This window comes from Elephas maximus, chromosome 12 (genome assembly GCF_024166365.1).
Source record: "Elephas maximus indicus isolate mEleMax1 chromosome 12, mEleMax1 primary haplotype, whole genome shotgun sequence".
Classification (NCBI taxonomy): Eukaryota; Metazoa; Chordata; class Mammalia; order Proboscidea; family Elephantidae; genus Elephas; species Elephas maximus.
Genome location: NC_064830.1, coordinates 12,345,055 through 12,358,843, shown reverse-complemented (window position 1 = coordinate 12,358,843; position 13,789 = coordinate 12,345,055). Strand labels below are relative to the sequence as shown.

Genomic DNA, 13,789 nt, shown 5'->3' with positions numbered 1-13,789 from the left:
TCTGTGATAATGAACAGTTGACTGTGCTAATCGCTTTCAGCACTCTGAACTTAAAACTTGCATTTTTTCACGACTCTTATCTAGCGCTAAGAACTGTTGACTTGCTGGTTGACTGTTGGTTGGTCACCAAGGAGAGTATTTAGAAAGAGGAAAAAATATATCTGCAAAAGTGGACAGCCAAAACAGTGGGCCCAGAGGTCTCAAAGTGGACAAAAGTAGTACACTCTCCTAGCCACTCTCCACCATTTTCAACCACTAATCAAATCCTCCTGCTAGTTATCCCACATCTGAAAAGTCAGAAAAACGGGTGTCCTGGCATGCTTAGGCGGAGAGACATCAACCTCAACTTCACGTCAGCATAACCTAGAGAGCTGTTAAAATATTACCACCAGGCTCCCCGCCCAAAGATCTGGTTTCAGTTGGTTTTCAATTGAGGAAGCAGCATGTCGGAAGGCTGTCTCTTCCTTGTCATGAAATGATTTCTAGAATTTTATTTTTCAGTTGACCCAAAGACTTGGTTTCAGTTCAGAATTTCCAAACGGGGCGCTGGGCATCGGTAATTTTTTCACAGCTTCCCAGCTGTGACCCTTGTGCAGCCAAGGTGAGAACTAGACAGGCGAGACAGGAGGAACGGCTCCCCGAACTGCTAGCATCTGGGGACCCGAGAGAGGCGGAGACCCAGCGCAGCTGCAGCAGAATCCGTTTTCCAGGCGGAAGCTGTAGCCTCTCCAAGGTCGGAGACCGTAAGCTCCCCGCCCCAGGGTCCACCCTAGGCTCCGCCCCTCGCCGCGCCGGGCCTAGATCGCCCCTCCCCCGACCACGCTCCGACCCAGCCCTCCTCCAGCTCCAGATCTTGCCCCGCCCGAAGCCCTGCCCTGCCAGGGACTCTTGCTTCAGGCCACGCCCCATTCTAGGCCCCGCCCTACTTCAAACTTCACTCCTCTCCGCGCTCCTTCTCGCTTCAGACCCCGCCCATCTCGGAGCCCGGATCTGTTCCCGCCCCCGCTGCAGGCCCCGCCCCAACTTGACTCCGGCTCCGCTACAGGCCCCGCCCCTCGGCCGCTTCCGTGGGCCCCGGTAGAGGAGGACGTCATCTCTCTGCGCCGCCGCCGGAAGTTTGTGTGTCATTTCCAAGTGGCTCGGGTGTGAACCCCGGGTCCAAAATGCTTCTCCCTCCACAGGAGTGAGAAATGACCAAGCTTTTCTCTCTTGCTCACAGAGTCGCTTTGGCCACTGTGAGCTACAGTCGCTGCGGCTGTGGGGGGTTCGGGATGTTCTATGCCGTGAGAAGGGGCCGCAAGACCGGGGTTTTTCTTACTTGGTGAGTGACCGGCTTTCCGAAGCTGCCACCCTCTTCCAAGCTTCTCATCTTCCATCTTCTCCCCAATAGCAGGAGCCGAGGAAACTGCTGTTGATTAGTTTTTTACCGACCAGCTTTGCCTCCCGGGGATCCCACACGGTACAGTCCGGCTCTAGTGACTGTTCAACCATTTGTGCCGCGGGCCCGTATTTGTAGTTTGATTTTTGGTAGGAGCCCCATTTTCTCACACCCAGGAAATTGGGAAGTCCGAAAAGCGCGCAGCGCTGCTTCTGGTTCCTGCCAGTCTTGAGCTGACGTCGGCCCCGCAGGCTCACACAGTAGGAGGCCTCGACAAAGTTTAATTTTGTTGGAATATCAGAAATGTTTGATTTTTTTTTTTGAGGGCGGCCAGTGGCTTCTTCTTAATTCTTGCTTAATAGAAGTCCCAACCAGCATTATCAGAACATTTTTTTGTACCAAATAACAGAGATGGAACTTAGATAATACCTAATCTAATCTTCGTGTTTTTAAAAAGAGAAATTATTATAAGCCAGTATTTGTCGTTGGATCCCTTAATAATCTTTGAAGTAGGTGTGATTTTTCTCATTTTTCAGGTGTGGTTACTGTGGTCAGGAAATTCACGAGCTAGTAAATCACAGATGCTGCACTTGAGCCTTGACTCTCACTATATGATATGATAATCAAGGTTTATTATCGTAATGTGTGTTTGTGTTTCCATGTGCACATCAGTAAAGTACTGAGAAAGAAGCATCTCGAAAGCTGATCTTTTTGCTGTAGTGAAATTATTTCTACTTTTTTTTTCAAAGACCCCAAAATTTTAGTATGTTTTGAGTTTGAGAAAGCCTATGGTGCTGGCATGCTGTATGGCTGGTACGTGGCATGACACGTGATGTAGGATTGGATGTGAAAAATAACCTGTGCACAAAAAGACATGACCCTTTGTTCTCAAGGAACTGACAGCCTTATCCTTTTTCAGAACATTCCCAATTTAAGAAAACAACTTTAATTAAAAAGGTAGTAAGTAAAAGAAAGGGAGGAAAGAAGTAATGTAGCGTGTTCTCTTTCAGGAATGAATGTAGAACACAGGTGGACCGGTTTCCTGCTGCCAGATTTAAGAAGTTTGCTACTGAAGATGAGGCCTGGGCCTTTGTCAGGAGCTCTGTAAGCCCTGATGGTTCAGAAGGTAATCACTACGTCATATCAGTGTTAACATTTGAACTTACTCAGAGTCTTTCATAACCTGACTTCATTTGATCTGTATAGCTATCCTCTAGGCAGATAGAGAAGATATTATGATGGCTTCCATTTTACAGATGAGGACGCAGACTCAGAGAAGTTAAGGGTAGTGTTTCATGTCAGTAATGGTGTTAGAACAAGCCAGAACAATTATCTGTTTCTATTAAGTGTCCTCACTAGTACCATAATTCCTTGTATTTTTTAAGATACTTGTACTTGCTACTGAATTGAGTGGGCTTCAATTTTAAAGTGATGAGTATAGTTCCTTTCATTGCATGCATCTGTGTGGTGTTTCCTTTTTTACTTATGACAGAGTCACGCAACGTAGATTTCTCCTAATTTTATGTGTTATAGAAAGTATAGTTATTTGAAGCTTAAGGTCTGTAAAAACAAACAAGCAAACAAACTGTTGTCATCAGTGAATTCCAACTCATAGCAACCTTATAAGACAGAGTAGAACTGCCCCATAGAGTTTCCAGGGCTGTAAATCTTTACAGAAGCGGACGGCCACATCTTTCTGCCACGGAACTGCTGGTGGATTTGAACTGCCAACCTCTCTGTTAGTAGCCCAGCACTTAAGCACTGTGCCACCAGGGCTCCTTAAGCTCTAGTATAAGGGACTTCAATTATGCAAGGCTAAAGGTGGCTATGCTTTAGAGCACAAGATTTAAAATACATCTTAACCTACCTGGAGGGAGGATTTTTTTTTTTTTTTTTTTACTTTATTCAAACTTTACCTCTGTGGATTAAGACTAAGCAAAGGATAGTTTTGGTCAGTTTTTGTGGACAGTCCCCCAGAACACAATGAGATGCTCAGACCTTGAACAGCTGCTCCTGTGGACCCTCATCAGAGTTCTGGACCAAGCAGAACTCAGGGAGAGGCAGATCACTGTAGGAATCTACCCCTGAAGGACCTCACCTGAGGGTGTGTCCACTTCACCCTTGTCCTCCCAACAGCTTTTAAAGGAGGCTCCAAAGTGACAGTTCCGTTTTCTACCCAGATGGAGAAATCAGTTTGGGACAGAAAGCAAGTATGAAAGTACGACTCTTGTTTTTGTTGGGTTCTTAATATTTTCTTTTCATAGATTTTTTTAAACCAATTAGTAATTTATGTATATCTCAATTATTATATATATATATATATATTTCTGTTAAGTATTCCACATTTTTTCTTAAGGGGAACATTGTTCTTTTTGTCTGTGAATCTTACTTGAAAGTTTATAGAGACCTCTTCATCAAGTGACTTTAACATATAAACTGGGATTTAACATCTTTAATAATCATGAACTGTATCAAAACAAAAGTATTAGCCCCTTGTCTAATTTTTCCTGTCTCTTAGTATTACATTTATCCTCTTTCTGGAATTATTGAGTTACTTGCTAGTTAGTGTGCCTTATATAAACCTATTTATGGTTAATTGACTCAAAGGAAAATCAGTTACTTTGTGAAGTAAAAATTACCTGATACATGTGGTCCCCCTTTCCTTCAAGGTCTTTTCTGTTCTTTAAAACTTTTGGACCAATTTAACTTTCTAATAATAAAACCAGGGTATATATTAATACTAAGATTTTACGGAACTGCACTTTGGTCTGTACATATGTATTTAAGTTCTATAGAGTACCTAGGGATCCCAGGAGGCTCAGTAGTTAAGAGCTCGGCCGCTAACCAAAAGGTCGGCAGTTCGAATCCACCAGTTCCTCTTTGGAAACCCTATGGGGCAGTTCTACTCTGGCCTTATTGTTGCCATGAGTCAGAATCAACTGGACTGCTGTGGGTTTAGAGCACCTAGAGGCATGTTTTCAAGGTAAATATAAGGTAATCTAAAATATAGTAGAGTGGAAATACCAAACATTGCTCTGCGTGAAATACTGATTTCACTTAGGTTTTGCCCATGTAAACTTAGCAGTCTTCTAGAAAGTGTGGGTTGAGAAGATAGGCTAGATTAGAGATTTTGGTTTGTACTGATTTAGCAGGTGCTTAAATAAATAAATAAATTTTTAAAAAATAATAAATATTAGTGGCTCACTTCTCCATGCCTGTTTTAGGGGTTTGGAGCTAAAAGTGATCTCCATTATGTTGTGTTAAGGTGGTACTTTTGGAAATGAAATCAGTTGTTTCTTCTGTACCCCTGTTTCTACTGTATAAAGTGGTAACGTAGGAAAACACATTTCAGATTATCCAGTCCATTGCTCATTTGACAGAAGCTTAGAGGGTTTAAGTGCGTTGACCAGGTTCACGGCTGACAGATAAAAGGTTGAACTGAAATTGTAACTCCTGTTTTTTGGATGCTGGTCTAACCTATCCTCTGCTTTAGCTGCCATAATGATGTTAAAGAGTGAGTGAGATGCTGGCTGCTCCCAGAAAACCCTGAGAAGGTGTTTGAGAGTCTCTCTGGGATTAATCTTGAATCCACTATGGCTGGGCTGCTGAAGAAATAACTGTAACATTACTGCCCACGAAGGAACCCAATCTCATCTACCCTTCTGGTTTTATTTGCCTTTCTTCGCCTGCCCTGTTATCTGTTTATTTAAGCTAGACTTGCCTGTTGCCTCCTAGCCTTCCTAGACGTTTTCAGCTTGGCATCCCTGCAATTCTAGTATTTTTTTCTAGGAGGGGGTGGGTACTCTGAACCACAGATATAGCTGATACTATATACAAAATTTTGATAGTTGTAATTTTTCTGGGGAATGAGCCCCTCAGATGTTCAAAATATGTGATCCCTATAGAGTGAAAACCCCTTGGGATCTCTATTATCGCCATCAAAACCAGATTTTGCTTTTAACAAAATCCTTAATATCATCTTGACATTGTCCTTACCATATCAGGAAAAATTTTAAATTATTTCACAGGACATCAAAACCTGAGATGGTACACGCTGCCTTAAGTCACTCCCTCTGTGTAGGGCCGTGTAAAGAAGAGGATTTAAGTCTTATTTAGTGATACTAAACAACTTACTGAATTTCTTGATACTTAAACATGTTATATTCATTGTTTCTGGCTAACAAGTAGATTCCGTCTATCAGGACAGAAAAATAAACATGTGCAAGAACCTCAGGCGAAAGCAAACAAGCGGCCTCGTGAGTCACTGGATAAAGAAGAAGGTGAAGACGCAGAGTCGTGTATGAAGCACGTAAAACGAAGTACGGCATCAGTGCCTTCAGTTAGCAAAGACGCATTTTCTTACATGGGTATATCTTTCTTGGATTTTTTATTATTAGTATAGTAATCACAAAAACATGTAGATTTTTCTCACTTTCTTAAAGAGGACAATTTGAGCTGATGTTTAACCTCCTGAGTCTTATCTGAAAAGGTTAATTAGAAATCTCTAAGGTCACTACTTTATGATTGATCCAGTGGTACAGAATTGTTAAAATTTTTGGATGTTCATAAAAAAACAATTATATAGATTACAAATGAAAAACACTGTAATCCTTTAAAATAACCGTATTCTTATGCATGCAGTATTTTAGGTCAGTAGGGTAGAAAAGGAAACCCTGGTGGAGTAGTGGTTAAGTGCTACGGCTGCTAACCAAAGAGTCAGCAGTTCGAATCCGCCAGGTGCTCCTTGGAAACTCTGTGGGGCAGTTCTGTTCTGTCCTGTAGGGTCGCTATGAGTCGGAATGGACTCGATGGCACTGGGTGTTTAGGGTAGAAAAATCCAAGCTGAAGCTTCAGGTAAGAAAGACCTAGCAGAAGTCTTTATAAACAGAGCAGTTTATATTTGCTTTTTATAGTAGATTAACACCAACATTTTAAGCTTTTATATCCTTATCTTTACAAAACATTAAGAGATCCTACATTATTTTGGGAAGCAAGATAGTAGTGAACTTTCCTTTCTTTTAAATCCATTAATCAGGTGTTTATATATACTGACTTTAATTATGTAAGCTTCTTCTGTCTTTTACATGTATGAACAGAAATTATAAGTAGCATTTTTTTTTCTAATGAATCAGTGTTTGTAGATTCAAAGTTGTTCTCAAGAAGCCATTTTATAATTTAAAGGAAAACAACAGAAAACACCTGTCAAGCTGCATCTATAGATCAGTTTTATAGTTATGTTTAAAAAAAAACAAACTGTCCTTGATTTGGATGTTTACCAATAGTAATTGAAGCAACTACTTGTTTAGTAATTGGGAGATGAGCCCTTTCCAGAGCACTAACAGTTGCTTGAGGCATGATACACATGGCACCAGCATAGTGCCTAACATACACTAGGTATTCACAGTTGAAATAGAACTAACAGAAGGAAGTGAGCAATAGTGTTGTTAGTCTGAAGTTCCCGTTGCAAGAAGGAGCCTTGCCCAACATCCATAGACTACCTACTCAGCACTCCCAGCCCCGCTCCTGTCACAGATGCCTTCTCCACCCTTTCTTAACATCCCATCTCCTTTTCCCTTTGCCTCTGCCATGCTCAGTCTACCCTCCTTGTGGCAAAAGCCTCAAGCACATGCTGCCTCTAGTTGCGTCCACACCCGTGCCCTTTAACACTGCAGTCTGTTTTCCACTCCCACCACTTCGCTGAAAGTGTTCTGGTCTTCAGTGATCTAAGGGTGCCTTCATACCAGTTCTTGTCGTTCCTTGTAACATTGAAAAAGCACTTAAACCCTCAGTCTTGATGGAAAGAAGCAAAGATGGGCCAGTTTTTACTAGTAGCAAATATGTTTAAAAAAACTGGACATTTTGCAGAAGACTTGAACTTCTGACAGGCAAGGTTTTTATGATACTGAGGCACACTGCATTGTTTTTGTGGAATGACAGTGCCCTGACAGTGAAAGTAATAACCTCTGATGTAGAAAGTAACCTCTGATGTAGAAAAGGACAGTTTTATTGTTCTTTGATGCCTTTAGTGTGTGATGTAAACAGCAGTTCGCTGTGCAGCGTGTTCCGCCCTTACTAAGTAAGTGGATTCTCCTCTAATTTGCCTGGCATGTGGGGCCAGAACATGAGTGGATATGAACAGAAGTGTCAGATGCCCCCATCTGACATTTGAAATTGATAGTGTTGAGCATTTTGCTCTTTTAAGAACTACACGGGATCAAATTGACAACAGCAACTGGAAAGATTAGATAGGAACCTTAGGGGGCAGTGAGTTTATGTTAATAGGGCAGGAACAACTGAGAAAAGGAGGGTGAGGAGGGTTGTACAACTTGAAGAATGGACTCAGTATCACTGAATTGTACCTGTAGAAATTATTGGATTGGTATATGTTTTTGCTGTGTATATTCTTAACAACAATGTAAATTAAAAGCACCGTAAAATCTTTGCGTTTAAGATACTAGTTCAACGTTAGTAAGCTACTGAGGTGAATTTCAGCTTTTAGGAATGTTGGCCCAGCAGCACTTAACTAAGTTTCCCTTTTACAGGAGAATTCGTGGTTGTGTACACTGACGGCTGCTGCTCCAGTAACGGACGGAAAAGGGCACGAGCAGGAATTGGTGTTTATTGGGGGCCAGGCCATCCTTTGTGAGTAAAACCAATAAGGCGAAACTTTTTAAGCTTCACATTTTACCGAATCATATTTCAAAACTTGTGAAAAGATGAGACAGGATATGCTTATTGTTGGGTTATTTGGAAGACCTACCAAATAAAAGCATTTGTAGGCGTAACAGGAAAACAGCTTTGATTCGTGTTGGTGCTGAACGGATTTGTTCTTCAGAATGTTAAATAACCTTAGCATTGCTTTTCTAGCCCTAAAACTTGAAAAGTCTCTGTCTCACTGATAAAATCTTATACAAAATTATGTATTTTCCTCTTGGGAGAGCACAGGGGACACTGGGAGATCGTTCTTGCAAGGGGGCAGGTCACTGGGCTTGGGACCCATCGTATCACCAGAGTTTTAGCCATGACTCTTCTGAAGATACGTGACTTTACAGGTGATCTATTTATTTTTCAAAAGGCACGAAATCAAAGGGATGTGAAATGCAGCCATTCACATAATCTTAGCCCCTAGGTATGAAAGAACTTGAATAATAACTGACATCCTAAAATCAAATGTAAAACAGTGCTTTGACTCTTCTCAAGTCCCCATGGATCAGTTCTGAGCTTTGTTCTCCAAAAGTAACAGGTGCCTACGAGACTGTTAGGCATATTTACTATAAATTGTACAGTAATAATACCACTGTACTTACGTTGAGCTTTATAATTTACAAAGATCGTTCAACTTAACGTCTTAGCTTTCAGACCCCATGAGAGTGGGTGAGCTCATGCTTTCAACTTTTCACAGGGACAAAACTGAGGGTGACTTTAAGTGGCTTGCCCAAGACCACATAGCTAATACGTTTCAGGTCTAAGACTTAAACCTAGATCTTTTGACTTCTGGTCCGTTGTTCCGTCTACCACACTATACCATGGTGCCTTTCAATAAAATGTAAGTATTTTTAGTTTGGTTAGTTTTTAAAGGCTATGTTTTTATATTGTGCTCTTATAAGGAGCCCTGGTGGCAGTGGTTAAAGTGCTTGGCTGCTATCCGAAAGGTCAGCTGTTCAAACCCCCCCGCGGCTCCACAGGAGAAAGGTGTGGTGGTCTGCTTCCATAAAGATTTACAGCCTTGGAAACCTTATGGGGCTTTTCTCCTCTGCCCTATAGGGTCACTGAGAGTCAAAATCAACTCAAAAGCTGTGGGTTGGTTTTTATATTTCAAATACATACATATACACTAACCAGTTGTTATCTACGGAGAGGTTTAAGGAATTACTTTGAGAATTGTTTGATAATTTTCTTTTGTATTGTTCTGAAACAGAAATGTAGGCATTCGACTTCCCGGGCGACAAACAAACCAAAGAGCAGAAATTCATGTAAGTTATTAGATACGTTTCTCTACTAAAAATTTAAGTTCACCCTTCTTAATAGCATTGACTGTGAACGTATCAACTAGTTTTATACTACCTACGTTTATAAGATGGATCCCTGGTGGCAAAGTGGTTAGGAGCTTGGCTGCTAACCAAATGTTGGTAGTTTGAATCCACCAGCTACTTCTTGGAAACCCTGTGGAGCAGTTCTACTCTGACCTATTAGGTCACTGTGAGTCAGGTTTTTGTGGATGTATATAAGATAGAGTCCAAAAGAAGCTTAGTTTGGGGTTAAGTAACAACTTTGAAGGTTAAGAACTCTCTAGAAAAATCACAAAACTTTTTGCAAGTAGGTGTGTAAACAGTGGAATTATATATTTAAGCATTATTTCATACAGAGAATATGGTCACCACAGCTAGTCCAGAAAAAGAACGCTTATATTTTGAAGTTATGCTGAAAGCTGAACACTGTGTAAAATGATTATTGATTCATTTCTTCAAGGCAGCCTGCAGAGCCATCAAACAAGCAAAGGCTCAAAACATCAATAAGTTGGTTCTCTATACAGACAGTATGTTTACTATAAATGGTGAGTGTTCACATTTTATTTCTTCTGGTGTTATAAAAGGAAATATATATTTTCTTCCCCCATGGGAGGTGGTGTAACAGGGCAGAACCCAAATGGTAAACAGGGATAACGTTTGTTTGATGGGGTACCCAGGAAAGAGTGAGGATTGTGGAATCCCGCTTCTGCTCCAGTATTTACTGCAAACTTTTTTCATACCCACTCTGTGTCAGGCTGTGAAGAGAGATAAATCTGTACTTTCATGGCACTTGAGTTTAATGTGAATAAGCATGTTAAGGTAGTATGCTAAGTACTCCTTGGGGAATATAGCATATAGGACCACCTGGGAGGGATGCTTAAGAGGTCTGGGAAGGCTTTTTGGAGGAAGTGACATCTTAAACTGAGAACTGAAGGTTGAACACAGGTTAGAGAAAAAGGAAGAGTATTTCAGGCATCTGCAGAACACCAAAGCATGGCATAATTAAGGAAGTGAAAAGTTTAGAATGACTACTTAGAACACAAATGGGAGCAATTGCAAGAGATAAACCCAGGGAAGTTAAAAAAAACAACCAGAATTTTCAAGCAAGACTATTACCTTACCTCTGTACTATAAGCAAGTTATTTTACTTTCCAGAGCCTCATTTTGCTTATTTCTAAAATGGAGATAATAAAACACACCTTTATAGGGCCATTGTGATGATGAAGTGGGCTCAACACAGGTGAAGTGCCTGTCACCTTGAGCTGACTGCCTTTCCCAAGGAATTTTGTGTGGGTAGAACTAATTCTTCTTTAGTGTTTTGGGAGTCTCCCCTTAATCAAGTATTCATCTGAACAATTTTGATAGGCTTGTGTCATTTTGCTGCAGCAGAATGCCAGGTGTGAAGTAAAGATGACATGTCTAGAGGAAAATTACTATTCTCACATAGGGGGACCTCTTTCAGCCAACGAATAGCATAGTCAGCAGTTTGGTTTGAGACAACAGCTTGTCCCCTAGGAGTGTGTGATAGATGGCTTAGATGTGGGGAGATTGGGCAGGATGTCAGGCTGTTCTTCATAGAGTGATTTTGATATTCTTTTTGATATTCTATTTGATATTCTTTACATTTTGATATCAGCTGTTCTTGTGAGTCGACTCATGGTGACTCCATGGACAACAGAATGGACCTCCCCATGACTGGTTGCGGATAGGACCATTGTAATCCATAGAGCTTTCGTTGGCTGGCTTTGGCAAGGAGATTGCCAGGCCTTTTTTCCTAGTCTGTCCTAGGACACTCCACTGAAACCTCTTTATAGCGACACGCAGGCCTCCAGTGACAGGCGAGTGGTGGCTGCACGTGAGGGGCACTGGCCGGTAATGCCCCCCCGGGTTTCCCACGTGTAGGAGGAGAGTTGTACCTCTGAACTGCCAGTGCCTTAGTGGAGAATGATAACAGCATGTATTGTTTTACAGAACATACAGCAGAAAATATCTGTGGAGGGAGAGGGAAAGGAGGGGCAAGCTTAAGAACAGTTAATAAAAATTAGAATGGAGGCAAAAAAGGACGTAAGCTAATTATGAAATAATGAAATTAATCTTTGAGTGTGCATTTCTTTTAGGTATAACTAACTGGGTTCCAGGTTGGAAGAAAAATGGATGGCGAACAAGCACAGGGAAAGAGGTAATCAACAAAGAGGACTTTGTTGAGCTTGACAGACTTATCCAGGGCATGGATATTCAGTGGGTAAGTTTTTCTTTTCAATGTTTTAACTAGCTAATGGCTTATATAAATGATTTAATGAATTAAGAAGTTAAAATAATGGTTTCCACGAAATTAATATCATAATGTGTATTAAAATACGTTTTGTTTTTTTGTTCATTATATAATTAACAGTGTGTTAACAAGAGGGTATTACTTTATATAGAATACACTGGCAGTCTGATTTGAAGGCAATTTGATACTCTTTACATTTTGATATTAATTCATGTAAATGCCTGGGCTGGGCATACCTCATGACTGTTTGAGGTGTTAATAGTCAGACCTGTTGGTTTCTTTGGAATCAGTGATAATGTTAAATAAAACTAATTTATATAACGGACCTTGTTAAAAAAAATAATAAAGCTGTGTGACAGAGTCCTACTAACATGACTTTTTTCCCAAAATGGAAATATTTTTCTTATAATAGGTGGCTTGTTAAAAGTGGTTTTTTTTTTTTTTTTTTTTCCAAACAGTACAGAGCGAGTTAAATGGCAACCATTGTCTCAACCCTACCTTTCTCTCCCTACCCAGGACCACTGTTAACAGTGTGGTAACCTGACATTTACATTTGTCTTTCAGCAGCCTAAATGTCAACAACGATTAAATCAAATAAGCACATCCATACTTTCTTAGCAGTTAAAAAGAATAAAGTGCATGTGTATATATGTGTATTATATACGTACATACATGCAGGCATACATGCATTTTGCATGGGGAGCTTGACAAGTCTCATTGTTAAGTGAGGAGAAGGCAGTACAAACAGGAAGATCCAATTTTTGTATGAATTGCATAATGCATTAAAAAGGTTTGTAAGAATATATACTTTGTGCTGTTTATAATTACATTGGGAAAGGAGCTGTGAAGGTGAGCTTTTTTCTCAGTATACACTATAGTTGATTTTTTTTTTTAATGAGAATATAGTTTTGTATTGCTTTTGTCAAAACTAATGAAAGGAAAATTTTTATCTTAACAGATGCATGTTCCAGGTCATTCGGGATTTATAGGCAATGAAGAAGCTGATAGATTAGCAAGAGAAGGAGCTAAGCAATCTGAAGGCTGAACAAAGCAATTTTAATACGTGGAAACCTGCGTCAGTGGCCGTTTCGTTACTTATTGATGTGAAAAATAAAAGACCATAGGATGGAGTGTTGCAATAAATGCCACAGGCACAGTTTTTGAACTAAATCGGAAAGGCTGTGTGGCTTTCTGTGAAATACAGCTGGAATAAAAGTGGTTAGATGTGTAATAAATTGGCCATCCTTTGAGATGTCAGAATTATGCTTATTGGGTTTGATGCTATTCTCGTTTGTTTTGTTGCAGTCTGACCCAATTTTTTTACTTTAATAAAGAATGAATAAACCTTGGTTTAAAAATACAGACAAGAAGTATAGCTACTGAGTCCTGTGATTTTAAGGTTGATCTGTGCATTAATGCAGACAAGATAAAGGCACCCCTTCCTTTGGGCAGATGCAGCCCCACGCCAGGACATAAAGTTTAGCAGACAGAATGTGAGCTGGGTCTCAGCCCCACTTGCCCTCTTGGCTGACACTCTCATACGGGGGATAACCTGCACATAGGTAGCTCTGGCTATTAGACCATATAGAGGAACAGTTACGGCTTTTAAAGACCAAGATGATATAAATAAATCTTAAAAAAAAATTTCTTTGGATGTTTCTGTTAAAAACACTGCAAGTTATAAAAAAGTTTGTTATGATCTGAGTCCAGTACAACTAGATGGTGCCCGATTACCACCAATAACTGCTCTGACAGGGATCACAGTAGAGGGTCCCCGACAGAGCTGGAGAAAAATGTAGAACAAAACTCTAATTCACAAAAAAAGACCCGACTTGCTGGCCTGACAGACTAGAGAAACCCCAAGAGTATGGCCCCAGGACACCCCTTTAGCTCATCAATGAAGTTACTCCTGAGGTTCACCCATCATCCAAAGATTAGATAGGCCCATAAAACAACACAAGACTAAAGGGGCACACCAGCCCAGGGGCAAGGACTAGAAGGCAGGAGGGGGCAGAAAAGCTGGGTAATAGGGAACCCAAGGTTAAAAAGGGAGAGCGTTGAAATGTCATGGGGGTGTTAACCAGTGTCTTAAAACTATGTGTCCGAACTTTTTAATGAGAAGCTAGCTTG

General features: G+C 40.7%; 1 protein-coding gene across 3 annotated transcripts; it reads left to right on the top strand.

Moving 5' to 3' along the window:
• Positions 1-1,100: 1,100 nt before the first annotated feature.
• Positions 1,101-12,909, top strand: RNASEH1 (ribonuclease H1). Of its 3 annotated transcripts, none has more exons than XM_049902811.1 (8): positions 1,101-1,321; positions 2,389-2,504; positions 5,581-5,697; positions 7,921-8,020; positions 9,297-9,351; positions 9,848-9,932; positions 11,505-11,629; positions 12,618-12,909. In XM_049902811.1, the coding sequence occupies exons 1-8, from the start codon at positions 1,191-1,193 to the stop codon at positions 12,702-12,704; spliced, it is 816 nt and encodes a 271-aa protein (XP_049758768.1). In that variant the 5' UTR covers positions 1,101-1,190; the 3' UTR covers positions 12,705-12,909. The 3 variants fall into 3 exon arrangements, with proteins under 3 accessions (XP_049758768.1, XP_049758767.1, XP_049758769.1); XM_049902810.1 differs by having other exon boundaries at positions 5,581-5,745; XM_049902812.1 differs by lacking the exon at positions 5,581-5,697.
• The last annotated feature ends 880 nt before the right edge of the window (positions 12,910-13,789 follow it).

Excerpts from the sequence above, each read along its gene's own strand:
- RNASEH1 (XM_049902810.1), top strand. The coding sequence starts at position 1,191 with ATGACCAAGCTTTTCTCTCTTGCTCACAGAGTCGCTTTGGCCACTGTG. Across the intron at positions 1,322-2,388 it reads ACCGGGGTTTTTCTTACTTG|GAATGAATGTAGAACACAGG; the intron begins GTGAGTGACCGG and ends GTTCTCTTTCAG. Across the intron at positions 11,630-12,617 it reads AGGGCATGGATATTCAGTGG|ATGCATGTTCCAGGTCATTC; the intron begins GTAAGTTTTTCT and ends TTATCTTAACAG.